At 37.3% G+C, this 26,819-nt stretch overlaps 1 protein-coding gene across 10 annotated transcripts in view; it reads left to right on the plus strand.

Annotated features, from left to right (window-relative positions):
* Positions 1-26,819, plus strand: part of KIAA0825 (KIAA0825 ortholog) — a 235,845-nt gene that overhangs the window by 22,985 nt on the left and 186,041 nt on the right. For 4 of the 10 annotated variants that reach the window (XM_063179911.1, XM_063179915.1, XM_063179917.1 and 1 more), the window contains exons 1-3: positions 4,701-4,827; positions 14,150-14,289; positions 23,287-23,455. In XM_063179911.1, the coding sequence (XP_063035981.1) occupies positions 14,159-14,289; positions 23,287-23,455 (300 nt within the window). In that variant the 5' untranslated portion in view covers positions 4,701-4,827; positions 14,150-14,158. Of the gene's footprint in view, positions 1-4,699; positions 4,828-12,221; positions 12,326-14,149; positions 14,290-23,286; positions 23,456-26,819 lie in introns of those variants that run through there. The other 6 variants (XM_063179919.1, XM_063179918.1, XM_063179920.1 and 3 more) reach the window with 3 other exon arrangements.

Genomic DNA, 26,819 nt, shown 5'->3' on the forward strand with positions numbered 1-26,819 from the left:
GTCGTTCATCTTCATGGAATTTGTGAACTTCATCTTGCCTCTGACATTGATGGCTCAGTGGTGATCACTTGCCATGTTGTCCAGCATCACAGTATGATTGCATCTTTAATTAGGAATACCTAGTATTTTAAGACTTTGTCTCTTGTATTGGATTACAAAATCTGGCTAAATTTAGCAGAGTCTGTTGCAGGGATTTTCTTTTCCATTTATGTAACTATTTTCTCAAAACCTTTAACAATTTAGTTTTGAGTTTTTTACCCCTTTGTAAAACTTGTTTGCATTGGGAAGAGGGTGTGCCTCAGGCAGTTTGGAGAAGAAATCCAGGCAATAGTAGTGTAAGCCTCATTTTCTTTGGAAAGTTGACTGAGAAGCAGGAATACAGAAGAAGTCAAGTACAAGAATGGAAGTTAAGAAGGCAATTAAATAATTAAATAGAAAGAGTTTGGTATAAAAAACAGCAGGAAACTTTTTAAATTTAACTTAATTTCACAGTTTTGCTGTGAAGAAGAGGCTGTCAACACTGAGGAGAAAGGTGTTATTGTAGGTAGTATGTCACTTATGCCATGATGAAAAGCTTTTTTTCTGAAAGGAAGTGATACAGATGCCTTTAAGATTATTTAGTCAATTTTGCTATCCTCGTACAGTTTCTATGTAATCAAATATTCACAATGAAAAGACTTTGCCTTTTCTGGGCTTCATCATGAATTTTCTGTGCACTTTGAGTGAGAGCAGTGAAGGTTTCTTATGAGTTCAGTCCTTAAGATAAGTCTGATTTGATCTGCTGCATGCTTTGAAGGTTTGGGTAGAGGCTGACTAGGAAGATACTCCTGGTTGTGGTGTAGGGGGTAAGCAAGCAAGCAAGCAATTCAAACAAGAACTTGCCTTGCAATCTTGAAAATACCTGACACATTTTAGGTTGTGTGTACTCCAGTGTGTATGTACACCTTATGTCCTGGTTACAGACAGGACAGGGGTAATTTTTGCAGTAGCCAAGTGGTTATTCTCTACCACCTCTCATCATTGCCATGGGCAGGGAAAGGGCGTCTCTTCCAGTTGAGGGTAGTGTGGATGTGATTCATGTTTGGCAGATTGCTATGTGATGAACTTTTTTGTGTGTGAACATTTTGTGTGTGTACATTTCTTGTACACCCCATTATTAATATTGTTGCTGTTACTGTTAGTTTCTAACTTCATTGCTATTTCCAGTATATTGTTCTTACCTCAACCCAAAATCTTCACTTTACCTCAACCCTTAATCTTTTGTGCTTCCAGTACTCCTCCCCATCTCATGGCAGGGGGAGGGGTAAGTGAGTGACTAATGCTTGGTTTAATGTGGTTCAGTGAGAGCACTAAATTAGGGAACACCATTCGTAAACCACAACAACCTTATTTCGTGTCCAGCACAGGGTCAAAGGGTTCAGATAACAGTACATCTGACTAGAGTGGGTTTGAAATAAATTTGGTCTAAGCATTTGTTTTATTAGGTACAGAACCACTGCTTATGCTGTGATCTGTTCATGTGGGGATGGTACCGAACCTTGTATATCTTTCGGTGGACACTGTGTGTCCACCACAGTGTTCTTTTTTCAGAGCAGAGAAGGAGATCAGAATGGCTTGGTTACAGTAGTGTGTGATATCAGTTACATGGTAACATCAAGGGCAAGGAAGTAATTGGAATGTGTGCTCAGTGTTCTGCTCCTACCCTGGCCTTGGGTGCAACCTCTGGGAATTCTTTAGTTTTACCCACCCTGTGAGGGGACCAGAGAAGGATGATTTTCTCCACCTTTTTAGCCCCTTTTACTCCTTCATACCTGTTACAACAGCTTTTGAGAATTTTGATTCCCTTTGGATGTTAAGGAAAGCATATTCATACTGCTATGCCTGCCATGTCTCTTCACCATGATTTTCACCACGTTTAGTCAAGAAAGAGATTTTTAAGAAGGCCATCTATGCCAAGGGTGTTTAGTCATAAGTGGTATGGAATTTGGGAGAAGGTGGATCAGCATTTGGAGCTCTGTTCTGTTCCAATGGCTTTGAAGTTCATTTCTGAGCAACTGTGAGACCCTGATGAAGAGGCAGAATATTTGATAGAAAAATGCTGTGGCAGTCCCAGAGAGGCAAGCAGTTAAGCACTATGCTGGGCTTTGGCTCCTATTTATTGACTACTGCTTGACAGTAGACACCTCAGGGGTAAGAGGAGGAAATCAGACCAACAGCCACTGTGGCCACTCAAGCTGCAGCTGAGCTGCAGGAACAGCCCATGCCAATGGAGCAGGAGGAAAAGGCAGATCCAGAGATAATCACTGATCCCTGTCCCTGGGTGAGCTGCAGGGTGTGCAAGAAGATTTGAGCTGCCAGTCTGACCTGGCTGCTCCAGCGCTGCCATATCATGGCCCATGATATGAAACTAGGTGGTAATGAGGCTGAGGAGCTGGGATCCCTGTCCCAGGATCTGGCACTGACGAGGGCATTGGGAAGAGGACAGAAGCTCTCAGCCTTTGGAGGTGACTCCTTTCAAGCGTGAGAGAAAGGTTGTCTCTCAGGGATGATCTAGTAGTGCACCCAGGCAGGTGGGGCACCATGGAGAAAGATATCCAGTACCTGGGAGAATGAGTGTTCTGGAGGTAGTCTCTAGGGATTCAGTTAAGGTGCAGTCCCCTGTAGATCTGGATGAGGTCCAGAGTGCACAATCCACGTGGCAGAAGTTTGTACGGAGCACATGATCATCGTACACCAACTCTCTGGCATCCATGACAGGAGGAGGAACAAAGTGCTTTAGGTGATTACCTAGCTACAGCCATGTGATGATCATCTTTTTTTCTCCCTACTGACCTGCACCTTGTCTATGGAAAGACTGTCCAAGACTGCAGACAGACTCAAAAGACTTCATCAGATTAGAGAGGAAATGTCCCATGCCCCTCCAGTGTGGACCAGAGTCTAAACTAGTGGGAGCAAGTACCCTCCTGCTCAAGAGAGAGGGTACAAACCACAAGGTGACCTGTGGCTTTTGCTGTGTGACCCCAGAGGGGATGTAAGGAAGTAGGATGGAATCCCCACCTCTGTGCTGGCAGCACAGGTACGTGAGCTGGGAGGAAGAACAAACATCAGAGGAAGCTCTTCAAGGATAAATGCAGCTCCAGTTTCCAGTGGGTGAGTCCTCAGACAGAATAGAAGGGCTGATGTTACTTCTAATCCTGAAAGGATCTCCAGTTCATATTTACAAGAAATATCAATGAATACCATGACCAGACCTAGAGAGGCCCTGCCTCCAGCCAGGTGGGGGAAAGGGACAATCAATTCTATTGGACTGTGTGGATCCTAGGGCTTGGTACATCAGACCCACAAGAACTTAAGTCTTTAGTTGACACAGATGTTCAGTGTACCCTGATGCCATCAAGATATATAGGGGCAGAATCCATCTGTTTCTGAGGTGATGGGGAGCTGGACAGCTGGCTGTGCTGGAAGCTGACTGGGAACAAACAGCAAACGCACTCCACTGTGACTGGCCCAGAGGCCCTGTGCATCCTGGGCATAGATTACCTCAGGAAGAGGATATTTCAAGGACTCAAAAGGCCATCATTGGACTTTTGGGATAGCTGGGTTTGCATGACCTGCTTTTGGAAGCAGGGGCTATAGGGCGTGGATTTTGTGAGAAGCTGCTGGAAAGTTCCTCAGCATCTGGCAGAGCTGATCTTTGGCAGATCCACATATGAATGTGCTGCTGGCTAAGGCTGGGCCAGGTAGAAATGGTGGTAATGCCTCAGTGATAACATATTGAAGATGAAGAAGAAGAGGAAGAACAAGAAGGAAGAGGAGAAGAAGAAAAGAAAGGAAAGTATTGCACAGTTTTTATTATAATCAGAGAAAAGTGGAATGAGAGTATGTGAGAGGAGCAACTCTGCAGACACCAAGATCAGTGGAGAAGGAGAGAGGAGATACTCCAGGTGCCTGAGCTGAGCAGCTTGTGCGATGGAGCCCATGGTGAACATGATGGTGAAGCAGGTGTGCCCCTACAGCCCTTGGAGATCCATGGGGGTGCAGAGATCCATCTGCAGCCCATGCAGTAGACTCACACCAGAGCAGGTGGATCCCCTAAAGAGGCTGTTACCCTGGGGAAGGCCTGTGCTGGAGCAGGATATCTGACAGGGATCTGCAGACCTGTGAAGAGACGAGCCCATGCTGGAGCAGGGTTCCTGGAAGGACTTGTGACCCCATGGTGCACTCATTTTGGGGCAACCTGTCTTTGAAGGACTGAGCCCAGTGCTAGAGTGACCCACATTGCAGCAGTCTGGGAAGAACTGCTGCCCATGGGATAGACTCACCTCTGAGAAGTTTGTGGAGAACTGTCTCCTGTGGGAGGAACTGCCTGTGGAAGTAGTAGAAGGACTTCTCTCCCTGAGCTGAGGGAGAAACAATCTGTAATGAGCTGACCATAACCTCCATTCCTTGTCTTTCTGTAAGCCACAGCTGGGATGGAGGTAGGGGTGCAGAAAAGGTGTTCTTTAAGATCTTATTCTGCTTCTCAGTATCCTGCTCTGATTTTGTTAGTAATAAATTCAATTAATGTCTCTAATTTGAGCCTGTTGTGACTATGATAGTGTTTGGTGAATGATCTCCCCTGGTCCTTGACTCATGAACCCTTTGTTATGTTTTCTGTCTCCTGTCCAGCTGCAAAGGGGAGTGATAGAGAGGCTTTGGTGGGTGCCTGGCATCCAGCCAGTGTCAATCAATGAGACTGCTGTACAGACAGAGGGCATTAAGTAGCCTTGCCTGGTCTTTCAGAGGACCTTTCTGCTGTAGGACTGCTGAAGGTTGAAGAATTAACAGGTAATGGTCACCACCACAACAGTGCAGTGTTGGCAATATCACACCAACCAGGACTCAATGACCTCCATCCATGAGATGATTCATGGATCACAGCACCAAGGAGCAGTCAGCGAGACTCTCACCCTTTAGAGCCCTCTATGGCCAGTGCATAACTCCAGCAGAGAGTGGAGACTGACAGAATTATGGTCTGAAGAAAGTCACACCACCACTGAGCATTGCTGTGCTGTATATGCTGGAACTTCAGTATGAACTGGAGTCCAAGGCAGCAAAGTACTGCCATCATTAATACTGCTTAATGTGTTTTTCTCCATTCCTTTAGCAGCAGACTGCCTGCAACAATTTGCTTTCACCTGGAGGGTATTTAGTATGCCTGCAATCAATTGCCCCAGGGCTGGAAACACAGCACCACTATTTGCCTTGGACTTATCCACACTGCAGTGGCATAGAGTGTAGATATTGCTGAATGAGAGAAATGGCCAGTGCTCTACCTCTACACTGACTTGTGTAGTGGTGGAGCACTGTGGATGGCAGCAAATGCCCTGTGGGGATGGCTAAACCAATGGGAAAAGACCAATTGGCAGCACAGAAGTAAATCTGGGCTGCTGAACTGTGGCAAGATCTCACTGCCCAGGTAGAGGAATTGGCTGTAAAAGCACATCATGCAGATGCACATGCACCCAGGAGCTGGGCTGCTGGAAAACATCACAACAATGAACAGGTGGATTGGGCTGTCGAGATTAAAGTGTCTCAGGTGGACCTGGGCTGGCAGCATAAGGGTGAATTATTTCCAGTCAGTGGGCTCAGTACACCACAGGTTATCAGGGAAGAGATGCAGCATAAAGAGGGGCACACAACTCAGTTATGCACATAATGATGGACATTTTCTCCGTGTTATTCAGAAGTGAAATGTGCACTGCATTTAAGCAAGCAGGTAGGTAAAGTCTCTGTGGTGTGGTGGACAATGGTCGAAATATAAATATGGAGTGATTTGGCAGATTAATTACATCCCTCTCCCACAACGTGGGAGACAGGCCCTGAGTGCTGACAGTGGTGTAAAGCGCCACTGGATGGCTGGAGATGTATCCTGTGCCTCACCCCACTGCCTGGAACACCGGCTTGGGCCTCAGAAAGCAAGTCCTGTGACCACATGGCACTCCAGAAAAAATGGAGTTGTAAAATAGGACTAATTTCAAAAATAGCCTCATAGACCTCATAGCCAGAGATCATGGTATTGAGTGAGTATCATGTTCCCTGTCATGCACCAGCCTCTGGGAAAATTGAGTAATACAATGGACTGTTAAAACCACATTGAAAGCAATGGGTGGTTGGACCTTCATACATTGAGGTCTGCACTTAGCAAACCACTAACCACTTGGTTAGTTAACACTAGAGGGAGGCTCCATGAATCGACCTGGCCCTACCCAATCAAATCTCATACTAAAGAAGGGGATAAAGTTCCTGTGATGCGCATTAGGAATATGTTAGGGGAGACAGTTTGGATTAGTCCAGGTTTAAGCTAAGACAAACCTGTCTGTGGGACTGTTTTTGCTCAATGACCTGGGTGTACTTGGTATCTAATGCAGTTGGATGGGGAAACATGATGTGTATCTGAAGGGAATTTGATTTTTAGGTGAGAGCAGTCTGTAATATTTTGTTATATAATATTAGTAGCTGAATGCTGTAACTAGCATGGATAGTGAGTACGGACTGCTCCAGATACACTGGTCATGAGCTCGTGATGCAGCTTGCAACCACCTGACAGCACAGCAGCCCTCCTGCCCTGGAAGGAATCTAGGACAGAGAACCCACAGTCATGGGCTCAGTGAGCTCAACAGATATGTTGGAGGAATGACTACTGATGATAGCTGTGCTTGTGTATATGTACTATGTGTGTATTGGTGGAAGGTGTAGGATTTGAGCATAAATTATAGGGTGCATAATAAGGGGTGGATAATGTCCTGGTTTTTCCAGGGCAGGGTTATTTTTAGCAGCAGCCAGGATGGGTCATGGCTAGCACCTGGAGGTTATTCTTTACCATCTCACATTATCACTGAGGGTGAGGGGAGGGCATTCCTTCTGGCTGTGGGGAATGTGGCAGACATTTGCTCAGGACAGGTTTCTGGGTAGTGGGCTTTTCCATGTATGAATCAATCTCCTTTCTTGTACAACTTTTGTGTATTTCAGGTAACATTGTTCCTGAAATACATTGTTACATTTTTGATCTTATTGCTGTTTCCAGTAAATTGTCCTTTTCTCAACCTGTAAGCTTTACGTTTTACAATTCTCCTCTCCCTCCTGCCTCGGGAAGTGAGGGAGGAGAAAGGGGGAGTGTGCAAACCAGTGTGTGCTTTGGAGTGTTTTCAGTAATGATTCCTAAATCATAACAACACGGTAAAAATAGTTAGCTTGTAATTATTTTACTTATGAAGTGTCTTTTTCTTTAAGGGGGGGCAAACAGATACTTAGCAGTGCTGTTGAAGGTGAAAAACATAGCTGAGTAAGAATATGAGCCTGCATTGTGCTGTAGAATCTGAGTGGCGCATTGTACATTCGGCAGTGTCATTTCAAGCTTTACAAGCTGAGCAATGGCAGCAGAAAAAAGTAATAATTTCATTTAAAAAAAGATAAAAAAGAAAAAAAAAAGGGAGATTTCTTGGCTAATAAAATGTTTCACATGATCCTGTGTAGTACTACTACAGTAGCAGTAATAATAGTATTTGGGAAAAAATCCAAAATCCATTACATTTATACTATGAAACAAACTTTTAAGAATGCGAATATAAACTTGGGCCAATTTAAGAGGTATCTCTGTGGAGAGCTTCTGTATTTCATTTTTATAAAATGGACATCTTTCATGCTCTCAGCTTTAAATTGAGTAGTAATGAAAGAAAATAGAGTGTGTGGGAATGAAGGAGCTGAAATGCAGCCTACCTTTTAAAAGCTGTGGTCACGGACTATTTTTGTAATTCTTTTTAAATATAATAGTTTCATTGGAAGGCTATTTCCTGTTAAAATTCCAGCAACTCTGTCTGATCTACTGAACGACAAGACCTTAAAGGTCTTGAAATTTCTGTCTTTTAAATACCATTGTCCTTAAAGTGAATTGTGTTACAATGGAAGATTTTTCTAATAAACAAGAAAAGAAAAGTCTTTTAGAAGTAGCTAGTGGGTATTTGTAAGGTTTTTAGTTGAAAATAGTGTACTTTTGGTGCTTTACCAGTGTGCTTAAAGAGAAGTTCTTTCAGAACAGTCCTTATAAATCTGTGCAGTTTTAGACACTAATGATCTGCAAGATAGGAATGGCATAGCAGATGCTTTTCAGAACATGGTTCTGTGAGGGATTTTGGGGGGGATTTTATAAAGTATTACCTCTTCTTTCTGAGTTTGTAAGTGCCACAAAATGACAAAACTCAAATATTATACCTAAATAGCAGTACTTATTGCCACAATTAGATAGACAGTTCTGCAGAGGATGCACCATTAGTCTCATAAGCTATGTCTTGTGTTCTTGTTCTTCAGGAAGAAAACAATGCCATTCAGTTTTTCTGGGAAAATTACTGGGCTTAGATATTTTCTCATACCTCTATGCAAAATTTACCCAGTAGTTATAACTCTCATCTGGAGCAGGAGAAAATAAATTAGGTACTATAATCTGTTTTGAAATTATTCTATTTATTTTGCAGTTTCTTGGCTAAGAAGATTAAAAGAAAATATTGAGTAGGTATTTCCAAATAGGCTTCTAAGAATCTCTTATATGCAGTGATGATTACTTTACTGTACTGATTGGTAATTATTGTTTTAATTTAAAATTATTTTAAAGCATCCATCATTCATAAAGTATAATAATTTGACAATGAGATTGATGTAGTCTTAAATGGTGACATAATCTAAATCAATGTAGTCTTAAATGGTGACAGTGCCAGAGTAATTTTGTCCTGTGTTTGTATGTGACATTGGCAGAAGAGTTGATGAGTAAATTAATTTTTGTAAGGCCTTAAACCATATAAAAAGAAGACAACATTGCACCAGATTTATCCTTTTTTTAAAAAAAACCCAAACTTATGAAATAAAATAGGAGCTCAAAAAAAAAAAAAAAAAAAAAAAAAAAAAACCCAAAAAAAACCCCAAAAAAAAACCCCCGAAAAAAAATAGTTGCACTTGTATATAGACATGCTTCTGTGTTGTCACACTTCACTTATGTTTTTAGTAACCATATAGACTAACAAGGAGGTAGGGAAAGCCACTAGATTTAGAGGTAGGATTCTTAATGCTTGCGGGCTTCTTCTGTAAGGGTGGCTTGTTTATAAATGTCGAACCTTGGATCATACGCTGCAAGATTGCAGCTGCAGGATAACCAGCTGAGAGCTAAAGATGATATAGGACTGTTTGCCCCAAGAGCTACTCAGAAAATGGCCATTTTTTCTTTACTGAAGGTTATGAAATCACATTATCCTTTATTCCTTTCTTCTGACATAACTACTCAGGAGTTTCCTTGTAACTCCAGATGGCATGTTCCTCTTTTGAAGTCACTGCCTTTAACAGTAGTGTCACACCAATAGTGTTTGATTAAGTTTATGTAAATGAGTATTCTTTCCTGTCTTTGAACATTTTTACCAGTCCCAAGTAGTAACAAATATTAAAAAGCAGTGCTGGTTCCTTTCTATTCGCAGCATTTCACTTTCTGTGGCTCAAAGAATTGGGGAGAGACAATAGGGAGAACTCACAGATTTTAGTTACAAATTCTGGCATGTACATATGGTTACAATGCAGGCCTAAGCTATATAGTTTGAAAAAACTACAGATGTTAAAAATAGTAGCATATGCTATTTGTCAGAAATGTGCATTTTCACAGTCCTTTTTGACAATATTGTGATTTAAGGGTTGATATAGCTGCCCTGGATCGCAGCACTGCATTCTGATATTACAGCTTTAGGTGGAAGGTATAGCTTTCTGTTTCATCCATAGTGATGACTGTGTTTCTTTATTTATATTTTATTACCATTCTTTTATTTGGTGACTCTTATGGCAGAATTTGGAAGAAAGCTGTGTTCAAAAGGGTTACAAATGAGTATTTAATTATAGATACTTAGAATCCATCTTCAAAAATATAAAGGCAAATGTTTTAAGCGTGTGGTGGATAATAATTTACAAATATAAAATTAACATTGAAATAAAAGTTTATGACAACAGCAAATGTGGAAAGTCTGCAGGGGGAGCATTGCAAGATTATTTTTGTAAACTTGTTTCAAAGTTATTTGTGGCATTCAAAATATTTAGTAAATAAAACCATAATGAAGACTGGTGGTTCTGTTTTGTTAAGGAGTTTTTTTTTTGTATGCATTAAATGTCTTTTTTACTGGAACAATATGATATTATTTTTGTAAATGTTTTGTAGGCTTCAGCAAAGTGGGCGAAATAGGTGAAAGGCAGTTTGGAAAATTTAGATAGGGATCTTCGATACATATGAGCAGAAACAAAAATGAATCATGTTCTTTTATAGACAGAATTTTAAATTTTCCTTTTCTTTTACAAGTCCATTTTAAACAGTAAACAATTTTAAAGGATTTTTGCCACAGAAAATTGGGTAAAAAGCTTTTACCATGTCAGAGTAGAGCTGAAGAAATTGCAGTTTTTAAATGGATTTCTTTTGTACGCTCTATTTGGTTTTCAAAATAATTTTAAATATTCAGACTATTTAAATATACAGAACAATAGGAATTTCACATTGAATTGTAGTATCTCAGGCCACTGCCATTGCTCTTGCTGCCTGCTGTGCAATTGCAGATGACATCTTCTGTGCTGTAAAGCGGCTGGAAGCAGTTGCACAACTAAAGCTAGATAAAGGAAATCATTGTTAAGGTCTCATTGAAAGCATAAGCTGAGTGATGAAAAATCTTGTCAATTCTCTCATTCCCTTTTAGTTTTGCAAGGATGTTAGGGCAATAAAGAGATATCTCCTGTAAGATAAGTAGCAGTAACAGAAAAAAGCTTCAAAGATTTGGCTAATTCTCTATATTTCAGTGCTGCAATTTGACATATCCCTTTTTCCAAATTATGGGTACATTGAGATGTGAATAAGCAACAGATGTGCTCAAAAAATTCTGTTCAAGATTTAGCTAAATGCCACTTTTACAAACTCTATGTCTGAGAACAAAGGCATATTATAGTAAATATAAATATTACAAATTGATCTTAGAAATTCCATGGAATTTCAGATGTATGTTTGTACTGGAAGGCTTTTACAATTATGTTTAACTTAACTGTTTAATCAGAATGAAGAAATACCCAATTGCAACTACATATAATTTTTATAGGAGATTTCTTCCATTTAATTGACACTGAAAAAGAAAACACACACACAAAAAGTGCTTTTCAATGGTAAACCTTGTGAGTTTTAAAAGCAAGAATTATCTGTGGTATTAACTTGATTGTTGTGTAGTGTTTTTTTAAATAGGCCTAAAGATTTTTGGTAAAAAGTTTCATAATTTACACTTGTTAGAAGTGGGAAATTACTACATTGACGTTAAATTTCATTGATACGGTGGCTTAAAATGAGACACCTGAAAAATATTTCTATCTAAGCTAAACTGTACATTGGTTAAGTTTCTTGAGTAGCTACCGAAAATATTGATTGCTACATCATTTTAATGTTGATGAACAGTCCTCTAATTTGTTTTGAAAAGAACTAAGTCTTTGAAGATAGGGGCTTAAAAAGTTGCACCTGACAGGTTCTCTAAGACCATTTGTCCTAAAACATACAATAGTTCATCATAATAGAAAATTGAAATATGGTTGAATGACATTTTTATGCAGCTTAATAACAAAGCTTAAATTAATTTCCTTTACAGAAAAAGGAGGGTTATTAATGTCTAAAATACTTTGACAGAATTCAGATTTTCCAAACTGAGTTCTTCTCCCATTTCTCTTTTAAGAAAGAAATGGATTTCTTTCTTAAAAAAACAAACATTGAGGGTTTTGCCTTTACAGGAGAGCTGTGTCACACTGGTTCTTTGAGAGCATCAACAACTGTCTGCTCTTTGCATTAACAGGAGAGGCGGGGAAAATCCCAAATGACAGGGGATGGCCCTTGCTAGCTGACACCCATCCTGCTGCCCCCAGGGGACACGGGGAGGGCAGGCAGCAGGCTGATAGTGGAGTTCTGTTTAGAGTCCGATCATCAGAGTCTTTTGGTACACTGAAGGCCCTGGCTCTGGTTATGCTAAAGAACAGTAAAATTTCACCTCAATTGTGCTAATTTATCTCTTGATGCTCTTATTTTTTCCTTTTGAAACATTTTTGGGTTTAGATTTTCAGAAGAAGAAATTAGTATTAGCCATCTAAAACAGTATTTAAAAACTGAATAATCAAATTTTGCTTTTCTTCCATAAACCAAGACTGAAAGGAATAATTGCTTTGTTTTGACAAGTGAACCAAAGAAGTATGACATAGAAGTCTTACAGGAATGCATGCATGAAAACTAGGCTGTCATGTTTACAAGGTGATTTTTTTTCATTTGATGAATTTTTCAAACAGTTACTAGTCTGTAAACTATACTGATATTTTTTCCCAAGGAGCTTCTTTTGGCTGTAAAGAGTTAGGATTAAATATAAATACACAATTTTGATTCTGCAGCTATTTTATGAAGACTCATTCCAAAATGTTAGTATTTTTGCTATATATATATATATGTATGTATATAAAATACAGTTCATTTTACACCAATCATTGATTGTTCTACAAGACAGTTGAATAAAAGATGGGTTTGAGTTATAGATATTGAATGGAGTTAAAATTATATTCTGTGTAAACCCTTTATAAGAGAAAAGGGTGTGTGTGACCAAGTCTATTGTAAGTAGTATCATAATTGAGGAAAGAGCTGTATTTTCAGTATGCCTTTTATCTCGGGTCTGTAAAGTGCTGTTTAATAGTTTCTATTTAACTACTACTTTTAATTAGTGTCTTTAATTGTAGTAACATGTGTTAAGTTTTAGATTAAAAGACTGACATTTCCTTAATGCTTTACGAGATATATTTGATTTACATCCAGCAAGTGATTAAGTTTCAGCTACATCCCAAAATGATGCAAGTGTTTGAATTGTTATTTGCAAAGGGGTATTCTGTAACTTCTGAGAATTTAAGAAAACACTTTATCCATTAAATATTTCATATTGGTGTGCTGTTAATTGATAAGTGCAACATATTATGCTTTAGAGAACTTCCATGTTTTTTTTAAATGTTGCTTTGGAAGAGCAAAACCAGACATGTGCATTTATGCTACTCTTAAGTCTACACCTATGACCAAAACCAATCATCTTGACCTTGCATATTAAATATCTGATGTTCCTTTTAAACATGTGTTTTGCCGACAGTTCACTTCGAAAAATTCAATTTGTTTTTCTAGTAGTGCCTCTAGATAACAACCAACACTGTGGCTGCTTTATAAAAGAATATTGCTTGCAGGAAAAATAAAGTATTTGTTATATTTCGTTGTCCAAACTGTGTGCATGTGAATATTATGTTTGTTTCTCATGTTGTTGCTGCAATATGGATAGTATTAAATATGACATACTAAATAGTAGACATGAAATATGCTGATTATTAAGAAGGTTCCAGTTTTTATATAATATTTTTCCTTAATTGCTAGTAAGTCATCACTGATGGTAAAATCAATATCATTATTTTCCCACAAGAGGATGCAGAAAAATATAGAAAACAGGAAAAAAAAAACCTGCTAATGCTTTGTTTCTGACATAAAGACACAAAGGTAGTGTATTAGTTTGAATAGGCTGATGGATTTGACCTGTGAGTCAAATGCTATGTGAGTCAAAACGAGTACAAAGCAAGATGAAACTTGGTTTAGTCTGGATTTTTATGTTTGCGTGTATTTGCAATGATGTGCTGAATTTCCAGAAGACAGTCACTCCTTGGACAGAAATTATAAGTATACAGAAAATAAGTTTACCCTGTAATATGTTTGCTTTTAGTTTCCATTTATAATTTATATATATATATATATATGTATATATATAATTATTATTATTATATTATAAGATATTTTTTCCTAAGTCTTAAAAAAAGGTTACTGCTGTGATTAAGGTAAAAGAACTGATTTCTTTAAACTAAAGAAATGCAAGATACTATGAAACTTATATCAATACTTGCATTCCCGGTTTCCCTCTGTACCAGTCTGTGCAGAAGCATAATAATCTAATATTTATATTATTATATAATCTAATCTCCAAAGAACAAGATGTTGTGTATTTTGGTACTTCTAGTCTGCATATTTCTATTATTTAACCATTTTTCTGTATTTGTTTTACAGATTCTAAAAATGGAATGGGGAGGAGAGTATTCTTTTGATTCTTCCAATTTAGACTGTTTGTTAGATGTCCTCCCTGGAGAATTGGAATTTAGACAAATCCTTAGTGATCTTGATGAAAAAATAAAGAAGAACTCCTCCAGGTAAAGAGTATTTTATTTGTATCCAAAATACTAGTGAAAGTAATTTGTGAAGAAATGTGGCTTAACTTACCTTTCTTTTCTAGTGGCAGATTAAAATTCTGATAAATAATTCAGCAATAATTTTATTTTAACCACTCGAGCATTTAAGAGATTTTTAATGCTGTATAATTATTGTGCTATAGTCTTTCTCTCTGTGGTATTTTTAACAATTGTATCATCTTAACCTTAGGTTCTGTTGCAGCAGGTATGATAGTGAAGGAAGAAAATGTGAATTCTCATGACAGTTGTATTTTCTATTATTATGAGATAGGATTTCCTACTAATGAGATCCATTTTTATTGACTAAAAGAATTACAGAATTTGACAAAAGGCAAAGTTTAAACATTGTGGCTTAACTCTTTAGTACCTTTGTAATACTTTCATCAGTGAAAGATGCTCTTAAGCAAATAAAGTTTTTGTCCATTTAAAAAAATAAGTGTACAGTCAGAGATATAACAAATGGTAGGATTTTATACTAAATTTTGAAAATGCTCACCTTTGTGAGCATCTTCAAGTATAAACAGTGCTTCTTAAAGTATGATTTCAAAGAGCATCCATCATGACATCTTTTTTAAGATTGTATCATTTTAATGTAGCCCACGTTTGTCAGAGGTCTTTGCTCCCAAACAGCTTCTGAAAGGATGGAAATAAACCATTGCCATACCTCACTGGAAACTGACTTAGATAATTTCTCAGTTTTTGTCATACTGGTTATGCTGAGCTAAGAGGTTCTTTTGGGGGGGTATTTCTATTGGTTTTACCTCCCATTTGCACTTAAAAAAAACTTAGGGTTTACTAAAGTACTTGCAATATTAATTTCATGATAGCAATGGTACTGAAGATCTGGTAAATATGCTGTTATGGACCACTGCATAATACAATTTAATGTTAAGCGTTTTCCACGTGTTGACATGAGCAAAATGTAGATACTTAGAGATTCGTTTATGTCATAACATAGTTAATTACACAGGTAATTAAGATTCCTGTGTCTATGGTCTTGTATATCTGGAAGAAACAGCATCAGCGTTTTTAGCATAACTGTTGTCACCTCTTCAGCTAACAAATAAAAGTGATTTTGTTGTCCTTGTTTAGAGATATCGTGAGAATTAGGAAGGTGATTCTTAAAATGAAGCTTTAGAATGAATGCTTCACTACTGTTTTTTGTTTTAATGTGGAAAAATGTATGCTGCTTGTTGAGAAAACTTTGACTATGGGAAGAGAAGCCAGCTGTTCCTTCTTTTAAGTGGTACTTTATAGCCACTTAGCATTTTATGTTACGTTTTACGTTAGCATCGTCACAGTGGAAGTGTTTGTATGTCTTGAAGGAGGCTGATTGTCACTGTCTTACCTGTGTAGTCTTACAAATTAGAAGGAATTTTTACTGTAAATTTTGTGAGATCCAAATGATATTTTATTAAAGGAGAGCTGGAATTTGGATTAGGATGTGATACACAGCAATGCAGGTCAGGAAAAATTTCTGCTGAATTGACACTTAAGCTAGCTTTAACCTTATTTTCACAAGGAAAAATAGGAAGTAGCTCTGTAGTTACCAGGCGCTATTTTGCTCCTGTAGTATGTCAGTTTCAGAATTTGAAAGAGTTTAAAATAAGATGGACAGCAGCTGATGTGACTTTTAAATTAAAAAGAGTTCTTTTATTGCTAATATATTAGAGGTAGCATAGAATGTAATAATTTTCAAGTTACCATTGATCTTTGTAAGTGGTATGATAAGAGCAGCTCTGTGTGATACAGTGATACAATTGAAATACAATCCATTTTTCATCAAATAGATTTATGCTTTTATTAGACCACAGAGAATAAACATAATAGTATACATCACATATATATATTTTTTAAAATAAAACATTGCGTAAAAAATTATGAGGCAAGGGTGTATAAATCATTCAACCGCTAATTTATTGCCTTCTAACTGAATAGATTTTATAAAATTGTGTGACATGACAAATCAGATATGGTTTTTAGCTCTTGAATTACCTTCAGTAGTTTTGTACTGTACCAATTCTATTTGGTGCTGTAAGAACAACAAAAAAAGGCCATGTGTGTGCAATTGTGTTATTTGCAAATTTTGCAAATGACATTGCAAAAATGTAGTAAGTGGCTCATTCATTCACTTTTATATAACAGAACTCTTATTACACTTGAATGTTAAGTTGATTTTTACAGCAGTTTATAGAAGCAGGTGAATATGAACTCTCAAAACAATCATCATTGCTGGCCAGTTTTGGCTATAGGGGTGATCTCAAGGTTATTCTCAAGTGCGAAGTTTTACAGGTTTAATCAGGTTGGCCTTTTGTCTTCATTCTTTCCTTTCACATTTACTTTGACTTTTACTGCTCATCAAAACTGAGTATTTGGATTATTTTTCTGAATCGGTGGTTTAAGAATTATTGACATTTCACTTGCTAGCAATTCACAGATTAAACTTGCAGCTTATATTTAATACTTCTAAGCAGGAAATACAGTACAGAGCTTGAAACCAAGCCTATAGTTCATAACTTGAAGTGATTGCTAAGCATGAGGTCTCTTCAGCAGTTGATTTTTATTTCTGTATTCAGTTTTTTCTTCAGTGAGTGCTATACCTTTTAGTTGTGATAAAGCTATAAGATTTTGTGAGACTGTAGGACAGTAGGAGATATTGTATGTCTTCATCAACAGAACAATTGCTTAGAATTCAACACAATTATTTAATAATAATTGTATCTCTGCAGCACCCTGCAAACTATAAATTTGTGAGTCTTTTCACAAAAGCCTAATTTGACTTCAATCTGATAAGCTTTGTGTTGGTTTAACACAGCCTGGTTTTTTGGGGTGGGGGGAAGGCACAGAAGTGCTTTCTGTGAGAGGCTTCTAGAAGTTTCCACAATGTCCAACAGACCCAGTTGCTTATGGCTCTGAAGATGGACATGCTGCTGGCCCAGTTAGAGAAGTTGTCAATGCCTCTGTGATGGCACATTTAAGAAGAAAATCCGCACAGGAGCAGCTTTTTCTCAGGGGTGGCGAGGCGCCACGGCTGGGACCGTCTCGGCGCTGCACGCACAGCCGTGTGGCTGCCGCCACCATCTCAGCACAGCCCACTGCGAGCTCTGCCTGCCTGGCCGCCCCTAGCCAGCTGTGCTGCAGGCAGAAGGGCAGGGCCGGCGACTGCGGCTTCTCCTCCCCGGTAGCCCGCGTGAAGAGAAGCATTGAATGGTCCCACGTGCCTGGCGGCAGCTGGGCTGCATGACTGGCAACGGGAACATGGAGAGTGACTCCCCTGCACAGAACCTAGACAAAATCATTGCAGGATCCTGCAGATATCTTTAAAAAGGTAGCATTTGTTGGCAATAGTACTTAAGAGCAGGAGATTTTTTTGCCAGTCAGAGAAAGAGGAGGAAGTGAGGACATGTGGAAAAAGACGACATGGTGACGCCAAGATCAGTGAAGAGAAAGTGGGAGAGGAGGTGCTTCAAGCATTGGAGTCGATACTCCTCTGCAAGCCATGGGGAGGACTATAATAAAGCAAACTATCTCCATGTAATCCATGAAGTCCTTGGGGGGATGCAGAGATCCAGTTGCAGCCTGTTGGGAAAGTGCTCATGCTGGAGTGGGTGGATGCTAAAAAAAGTTGTAATCCAATGGGAGACCTGAACAGAGAGGCCGTTGTTTCCTGAGACAGAGAAAAGAGGGCCCTAACTTCCAAACTAGAGCAGCTTGTCCTTAAAGGACTACACCTCATGAACTAGTGACTCACACCATGGCAGTTTTGGGAAGACTGTTTTGCCCCTGGGTGGGACTAACATTACAGCAGGAGGTTGGCTGAGACTGCTGCTTGTGAAATTGGAACAACACTGGAGAAGTTCTCGGAGAACTGTTTCCCATGGGAAGGACCCCATAGCACAGCAGAAGAGAGACTCCTCTCCCTAAAAGCAAACTGAAGAAGTATTTCGAGTGACAAACTGACCAAGTGCTCCCATGCCGTCTCCCTGCACTCTCAGTGGGAAGGAGAGAAGAGCTGGGAGGAGGGGGGTGGGGGGAAGGTGTTTTAAAGGCTTATTTTACTCCTCATTATCCTCTTCTGACTCTGTTAGTAACAAGTTTACTTTATGCCTTTAAGTTTGAGCCTGTTTTGCCCTTAGAGTGTTTTCTTCCAGTCCTTAACTCATGAGTTCTTTTTTCTGGTTTTCATGGCTGCCTGGCATGTTTACCAGTGTCAAACCACGACAGACTTCAACCTGACCTAATTAACAGTAGTTTACTCATAAGGATTTTGAAGGTCTATTTTGAAGGGCTGCAATGAGGTCAGTGCTACTAAGCACTTAGAGCATTGCATCTTTTCCCATCACCATTTTATAAAATTATGATTATTATTTGGGAACTAACAAGATCTTGTGAATTGTAGACCTGGAAGGTGTCTCAGTAAAGATATTAGTGTGACATGGTCCAGCTGTTGATCATAACTTTGCTGATTTGCCAAGAAATGCTTACCAATGTCAAAACAAAGGGATGGAGGAGTTTCAAACAGGATATTAAGTCAAGCTATCTCATTCCATTATCCTGTATCAGAACTGACGTGTAAAAGGGCCTATATGTTTTTAAACTGAGGTGTGCTGCAGGAGTCATCTTGCTATCTTATTTTGAAGAAAATCTTTGCTTGTTCTGCTCAGGAATTTTCAGGAAGCAGTTATGCCTCATATTCCTGTTAGTCAAGAGATTTATCAAAATTTTGGCTTTTTCAACCAAAATCCCAAGAGTGATTGAGTGTTTGGGAGAATTTCAAAATGAGGGCTAATTGTAGAGGAAAAAAGTTATCATTTTATCAGTTTTACTTGGACTTAATATTTATCACAGCTTTCAAAAGTAATTTCACTCTGGGTGAATGTAGCTGGCTTGTTGTACAAATGTATTACTTTAGTGTTTGCCTTAAAATTTGATGCCTGTAAAGATATTACAGCAATGTTATTAAAAACTTTGTCAGAATAGTAGTTGTCTAGTCTAATCACTTTACTGGACCAGTTGCTAGGAATAAGTAAACAAACTGAGAAAGGAATGTATTTTTTTTCCTATGCAGACTGTGTTGCCTTTGTGCATAATACCTGAATCTGGGTTAGTTGTTCCACAGCAACTTGCTAGCTGGGCAGCACACTTGCTCAGAAATTGGCTGTTTTATTGACACATGATTTCTTTATTCAAATATTCAGTGATTATCACTGTGTCAGTACCTTAGGTGGTTAATTAGCTGTCATCTACATCTACAGAAGCTGTAATCAGATTTTTGACTGCCCTGTAAAGTATCCCATTTCATTTCATATGAGCATATATGAGATGATGGGTTTTGAACCCTTATTTGTCACTGTCATGTTTTAGTCAATGGAGTTGAAAAACTCATGTTTCACTGCCTGTTTTCTGAAATAACTTACCAAGACAAAGCTTGCATCTTGTGACAGAAATATCTCGAGCCTTTAAAACAAGAATGGAAATTAAAGGTGGGCAGGCAGTGGTTCATTTAGAACTGACTGTTCATATATGGTCAAGCTGTTAAGTACTTTTTTCTTGCTAAAGTGTAGCAAAGCCATCACCATTCTATTTCTTCTGGTTTTAATGACACAGTTACTTTACAGTTAAGAGTGGATATGTTTTGTAAGGAGCTAAATTAGAGATATGCAATAGTTTTCGAAGTCCTTGAACCAGGTGCTGTGTCTTTGGTTTACCTCTTTGGGTTCAAGATCAAGGGAAAGTTTAACAATGAAAATGTCTGTGTGAATTACACTGCTAAAAGTCTTTCTGCAAATTTTTTTACTGCTCACAGCAGGTCCTCTGATACACAGTCTTCCAAATGATAAGATTTTTTTGTATGAATGTCCTATACCTCTAGCAGTCAAGCTTTTTAGTGAGTAATAACAGTAGTTTTCTAACACTGCTTAATTCTTCAACAGCAGTGAAAACTGATCTTATTTATTTTAAAACAGTCTGTTCTGAATGAAAGATATGTAAACTGATTCTAAAGCTGTGTTTCCATGAATGTGAGGGTCGTAAGAATAAGAAACATGAGGTTAAAAGATAATTGCACTTTATAGCTTAGCTGTTTAATTTAACCAATGTCATTGTCATTTTATGGTTGCTCCCTATGCTAGATGAAATAAATTGAAATGTGCTTGTTAGAAATTGAAAGGAGTTAGAAGATCATACTTCAACTTACTCATAGTAATCTTAGGCAATGGAAAATTATACATGGAGGGGGCAACCCTTATTCTGATACCATAAGTTTCAAAATAATGTTGTGTGACATTGTATGATAGTATGATAGTGCTTACACTATCAGTTCCATTACAATACTTTTTAAACTGTTTGTCCATTGATGAAGCCACTTTAAAAGCATTTTCTCCAGATGATTAGGTTACTTGTAAAAACTATCATTAATTTAATAAATAAGAGCACCTAAGAGCTCTTACATTGAGATTGTCTCTCTGCAGTATGAGTACTTACCAAATGGTTTTCCAGAAAAGCACCCCAATGTGGACACAGATAATATAACACAACTTGGCTTTGGTTTGTTAAAGAACTGCAGGCACTCTCCCCTGTAAGGAGAGAAGCTATTTCAGTCACATCATTTTCACTTTTATAATGGTATGCTAGGAGTACTAACCACAAAAAATATGTGCCCACAAAGGCTCAGGGTACTACCTGCGTGGGACTAAAGATTTGTTTCTTGAAAAATCAGTCAATTAAAAAAAAAAGAAGTGCAAGCATAACTATCAGGTTTCTTTGCTACAGAGAAAGGTTATGTTTTTTCTTTGAGCTTTTACATTCCACTCCTTCCTTAGTAGTTTGGTGACTGTTTTTTTTCTGTTTGTGTCTGAAGAGTTCCACAGGTTCCAAAAAAAAGGTTGAGTCATCTGTGGACAAAAAATTTATTGAGGGTTATTAAATTTGCAGGTCCACAGTATGTATATCATGTCAGTTGACATCGTCTGGATTAGTGCCTCAGTATGTTCAAAGAAGGAGTGAATTTGCTACTCTGAACTTGAAAAAAGTACATTTGCACTTAATTAAAAAATGTTACTGGAAAAAAAGGAATCCAGCACTTTTAATGAAATACATTAAGCATATTTTTCACATCAAAATTACATTTTTGCTTGCAGTTGCTGAAACTTTAGGAAATTTCTTTTCTAAACCAGGAAATCAAAGACTTATTCTACCTACGTGGTATGAAATTATAAAGTTTCTGATACCAGCCTAGGTAGTGAGAATAATTTTAATAATATTTAACAGAATAATTTTTTTAACTTAAAACGCTGCTTTCTGAACTCAGATAATAGACTATTTTTTAAGGTAACCAAATTCCTAAGTTTTTAATTAATATAATTCATGTAAAGGAGTAAGCAACTATAATTAACCATGTTCTTGTATTACTGAGTGTTGACAAAATTCTTAGCAAGATGCAGCAGTGGTTTTAAAACCCTGTTTACCTACAGTATTCTGTATGCTGTAAATAAACAGGACGAAAATATGTTTATTCAATCAAAAACAGCTTTAGTCCTAATTAAATGTGTATTTTGGTAGGATAAAAGGATTAATTAAAATGAACATAGTTATCATGATTTATACTTGTGTGGAAGGTAAGGAGCAGGGGAATGGCACTGAAATGTATCCATTTAATCCCCTTATTAGTATTGAGACCAATTACCAAAATGTCTGGTCTTGAGAAGGCTGTATTTTATTCAAAGCTTGTAGTTTATTAGCTTGGTCACTGATTCATATGTCAAAGATAAGTGTAAAACTTCACTCATAATAGTAGTAGATTGGCAGAGATTTAACAATAGTAGTGTCTTTTATAATGCACAATGCTGTAATGTATTTGGGTATGTTTGAGATACATCAGCACTCCACAAAAAGAGCCTTTGATAGTGTCCCAAGACCAAGGTGTATGAAGAAGGCGTTTAGTTTCATAGTCCTGAGAACAGGTTTCACTAACTAAAAAGATACTTGCCAATCTTTTGTCAAGTGTAGGATTAGACTTCATGGTTGTGCTATTAAACCCAGTTTTGCCAGGATCTAAATTTATTTTTCTAGCTGAAACTGTATGAAATATTGAGCATTGCTTTTGAAAAATAAAAGTAGAAATGAAATACCAAAAAGATGTTTTTGCAGGAAAATAAATAGAGTTAGATTGTTTTTGGATTTTTTTAGTTTTGTTTTGTTTTCACTTAAGTGTCCACACAAGTAGAAATAAAATAATTCTGGATGTTCAGTTGTTCTTACGATCTTTGCAAATGAAATCACTGTAAAAACATAACCGACACATCTGATTTCATAAAAAGAGTTATGATTCTAGATGAATGTTAAGGAGTGGATCAGCTCCTTGAAAACAAAGTCTGTTTTCTTTCAAATATTCTAATGACAAAACAAGAAAGAAAAGATCTGCTTTCTCAGCACAACTGGCTCTGAAATTCTTTTCAACATTTTCTGTGATGTCACTGGAGCTTTAAGAAGTTATTAAATATATCTTATGTTTTATAAAACAACTGCTGATTGCTAAAGGAGCAAAATTGCACATTCAGCTTTGAATGCAGTACTTGATTCAGTTTATCGTCTCTGCTTTAGCTAATTAAGCACCAAAGACCAGATATTAGGTTGGCCAATGTCTTGTTCATTAACTACTTTATTAAAATGAATAAGATTGTTTGAAGGTGAAGCTGTACATACACTGGCTGAGGATGGTACAGTCTGGCCTGAAGGAAAGTTTTTTTAGCTCCAGCTCAACAGCACTTAAATGTTAATTGTTAATTCTGCAAATTCAGGTCTTATTTTGTGAGGGTAGCTTAATCTGTGAATAAGAAAGACTAGAGTTACCCTAAATTTGAGTAGTTTTTCTTTTTAAAACATGGCATGTATAAAATACTGTTGTCTCCAAATAATGTAGAAAAATCCTGTGATTTTTTTTTTTTTTTTTTTTTTTAGCATAGAAAAGTGTCTTAAGGACCTGCAATTGGACATAAATGAAATCTGTACTGACGAAGTACTACAAAGCACAACTGACTGCATTCAGTGGCTAAATAACTGCAATTTTAGTTCTCTGAGACCTTCTTCTACAGACCATGGAGAGCTGCTGGAGTTCCTTAAGACCTTGGTAAAAATTGTTTATTAAAAACTTTATTGTTGAAAAGTTGATTATACAATTGGAGGTGGAGAGGTGGATGGATGAGTTCAATTCGTTTTTTCATTTCAGCCTTTACTGTTGTGAGGGTAGTTCATAAATCCATGCCCGTAGAAGGGCGTTATGTTTCCTCTTGATCATGCCTTAAATAGACAAACTTGGAACAAAATCTTTTCAGAGATGCTACTATATGTTCAGCACTGCTTGGATTGTTTTATAAAACACATGTTGGTAAAAAAAACATTGGAAGTTACTGTCTACATTGAGGCTGTTAGTGTTACTGCATGTTCTTCACTTTTATCAGTATGAATTTAACTCATCTAGTGTATGTTACTGTCCTTTATGCATTATTTACATAAACTTCCTACCTGCTGTGTGGCCAAAGGGGTAGGTGATAGATGCCCTATCCCTGTAAATGTTCAAGGCCAAGTACTACTGAGCTCTGAGCAGCCTTATCTGGTTGAAAATGTCCGTGTTCATTGTAGGAGGATTGTACTAAACAAGCTTTAAAAAAGTCACTTCCAATCCAAATGATTCTGTGTTTCCCAGTGAGAAATGTAGAACATTCTTTGTTCTACCAAGTTGTATGACTAGATGCAACCAGAAATCAAATTTCACTTCAATGAAATTGAAGAGTATTAGAGAGTATTTTTATCCAAAATTTTTATTGAAAGCTTGCATTTGGATACACATGTGGAAATGGAAGTCTGGAAAATTGAATTGGCAAGATAAGTGAAGGTTGATCCCTCAGTAAATGATGGTCTTCAAGTTTATATATAAACTATATGTATGCATTTGATATGATACATATATATAAAATCAAAACACATAACCAGTATCCAGTGATTATTCTTTGTTACTTCCATGTCATGGTTTAGTTGTAGACCATGAACAACTTTAGGCTAAGATTAACTGTCATGGAAGAGAACAGGAATGTACAGAAGGCAAATTTAGAGAAGGGAAGTGTTTTCTCTGGCTAGAGCACAAGCTTGATAAAATCAATGGTTGATGAAAGCAATATTTTTTTTTTTAACTTATATGATTCTTGTTGCTCTTTCAGTCACCATTGATTCCACTGAATATGGATCTGTATCAAATGAGGAAGTTAGTTTTTAGAGACGCCAAGTCTTTAATGTTCATATGGTGAAGAGTGATTTTGTTCTCTTCTGGCAAAGTTGATCAGTATGAATGTTGCTGTTAAAAATCATCCCATTCAAGGATGTCAGAGGCTGCCACACGTCTTACTTGATCTAGATGAAATTGGAGAATCCCAGAAAAAGCTGACTATGAAGTTCTTGCTTTCAGGAGTCTTTTGTTATTCCTCTTAGTCCACTTAGATCCTTACTGTATTCCCTCAGAATGTGGCATGGCAATGATGACTTACTTGGGTCCATTCCCTGCTTGCTTCCTTCTTCAAGGTCTATTCAAGCCATATGCCTGAACACCAGGTGGCGGCATTTGTTTGGAAAACACAAAAATGTCTCCATCTTATATAAGATGTGCTTTCCAGCTCTCCAACTTCCCGGGAGCTTACCAACTGCATGACAGTCTTGCTGTGAGCTGTAGTATCCAGTTAAGCCTTGAAAATGGCTCTGTGGCAGGCTGCTAAACAGACAGCAAAGTGAAAAGCCTGGACGTCTCAATTCTGCAGTTTATCATAAAAACAGTTTTGGAGCTCAGTGACTTTCACATCACTATTTCCAGGCTTATGGCTTCTTAGATAATCCAGCCTGTTGTGTAGATGGAATTACAGATGAAAAATGTATCTGTACTGTTTGTATCTATAGTACTGACTGTACCACAGTCTGTCTGTAAGAAGCTACTTTCATCTGCAGTCAATTATTTTCAATAATATTCAGGATTAATGAGATTATTATGAACGGACTTCCTTAAATATATATCTCTATCCATTGAACTAATTAGATAATTTCTTCTTGCATGCTTTTAATTAAATATATATAATTCATATTCAGTAACAGGAACCTTCTTTCTACTTCAGGACAACATCCTTATTCATTGTTTTAATTTATTATGTGTATTTATTTTTTTAGGAATTTTGTGTAAAGCTGCTTGGACAATTGAAAAACAGTACAAAGTTCTTTCTGGACTTTGCCTGGGGTGCTATATTTAGGTTTATTGTTATTATCACACGTTTGTAAATTTTTATGAAAATACCGATAATTTCTTCATAAAGCCTGAAAATATTATGTGAAATGTTGTCATTCTTTGTACTGTCCTGTAACTCAATATTTAAAAGCTGAATATATGCACTAAGAAATTGTCATTAAATTCTGTTTCTGATAAAATCATGGCAGATTCTTTTTTTAATCAAGTCATCTTACTGTACTTGTTTATTGATATGGTAGGTAGTTGTGCATATTGCGCTGTATTCTGGTTGGTAAATTGCAACTGGTTTTCTGTATGTTATTGTTATGACTAACTTTCTGTGCTCAAAAGGGAACTTTTTGTGCTTCTCCAAAATATCTGGATACTAATTTGGATCTTTTTCTCTTGAATAGTGCTGGCATCATCTTTTGCGATATTTTTATAGGTTAATTTTTAAATTAAAAAGTGTATATCAATATAGGCAATGTGTGAAGACACTTGATAACACTTTTTAGAGCTTCACAGTTCACTTCAGGTACTCTTTCTGAGTTATCCCCATATCTAAAATAGCATCTGCAAGCTCCTATTTTTAATGCTGTAGTTTAAATGCTGTAGTTTAAAGGGCTTGAAACAGTCCTTGGATATATAAAAATATTTCTGCTTTGCCTTTAAAAGCAGCAGTAGGGACTTGCTTGGAAGATCATTTGGATTCACCATTGAAGGCATCAGGTGCATACACTGTTTTGATAGCTTCTTTTGCTTCGTACATTTCAGAATGTAGTATTTGAGCATGATTCATAAAAAATCCCCTACATTTAAAGTCCAGAAGTCTACCTGCCAAGAGACAACCTTTCAACACAGTGGTTAGTAATCCGGGTTTCAGTTTACACTTTGAAACACATTTTTCTTTGGGGCCACTAAACTTTATAGAATAGTTTAGCAGATAATAAAAGAAAATGGGATCAGTATTATGCACTTTGATATATATGACTTAAGATTTGAACCAGTTGCACATATTCCTATTACATGCACATGCTTTTGTAGGATGATATTCAAGGGATAATTTCCTTTATTATTCTGTCTTCCACATCTTTCCTGCTTGTTAAATATGAAGAATTAATAAGAATTATTTTGAAATAAAGATCTAAAATGGAAGAAAAATAGGTAGTCTGTTGTTTTTAAGACTTTCTTTATAAGAGGCAATCATGCTCCCAGTTTGTTATTCAGAATT

Source organism: Melospiza melodia, chromosome Z (genome assembly GCF_035770615.1).
Source record: "Melospiza melodia melodia isolate bMelMel2 chromosome Z, bMelMel2.pri, whole genome shotgun sequence".
In the NCBI taxonomy this organism is placed as follows: Eukaryota; Metazoa; Chordata; class Aves; order Passeriformes; family Passerellidae; genus Melospiza; species Melospiza melodia.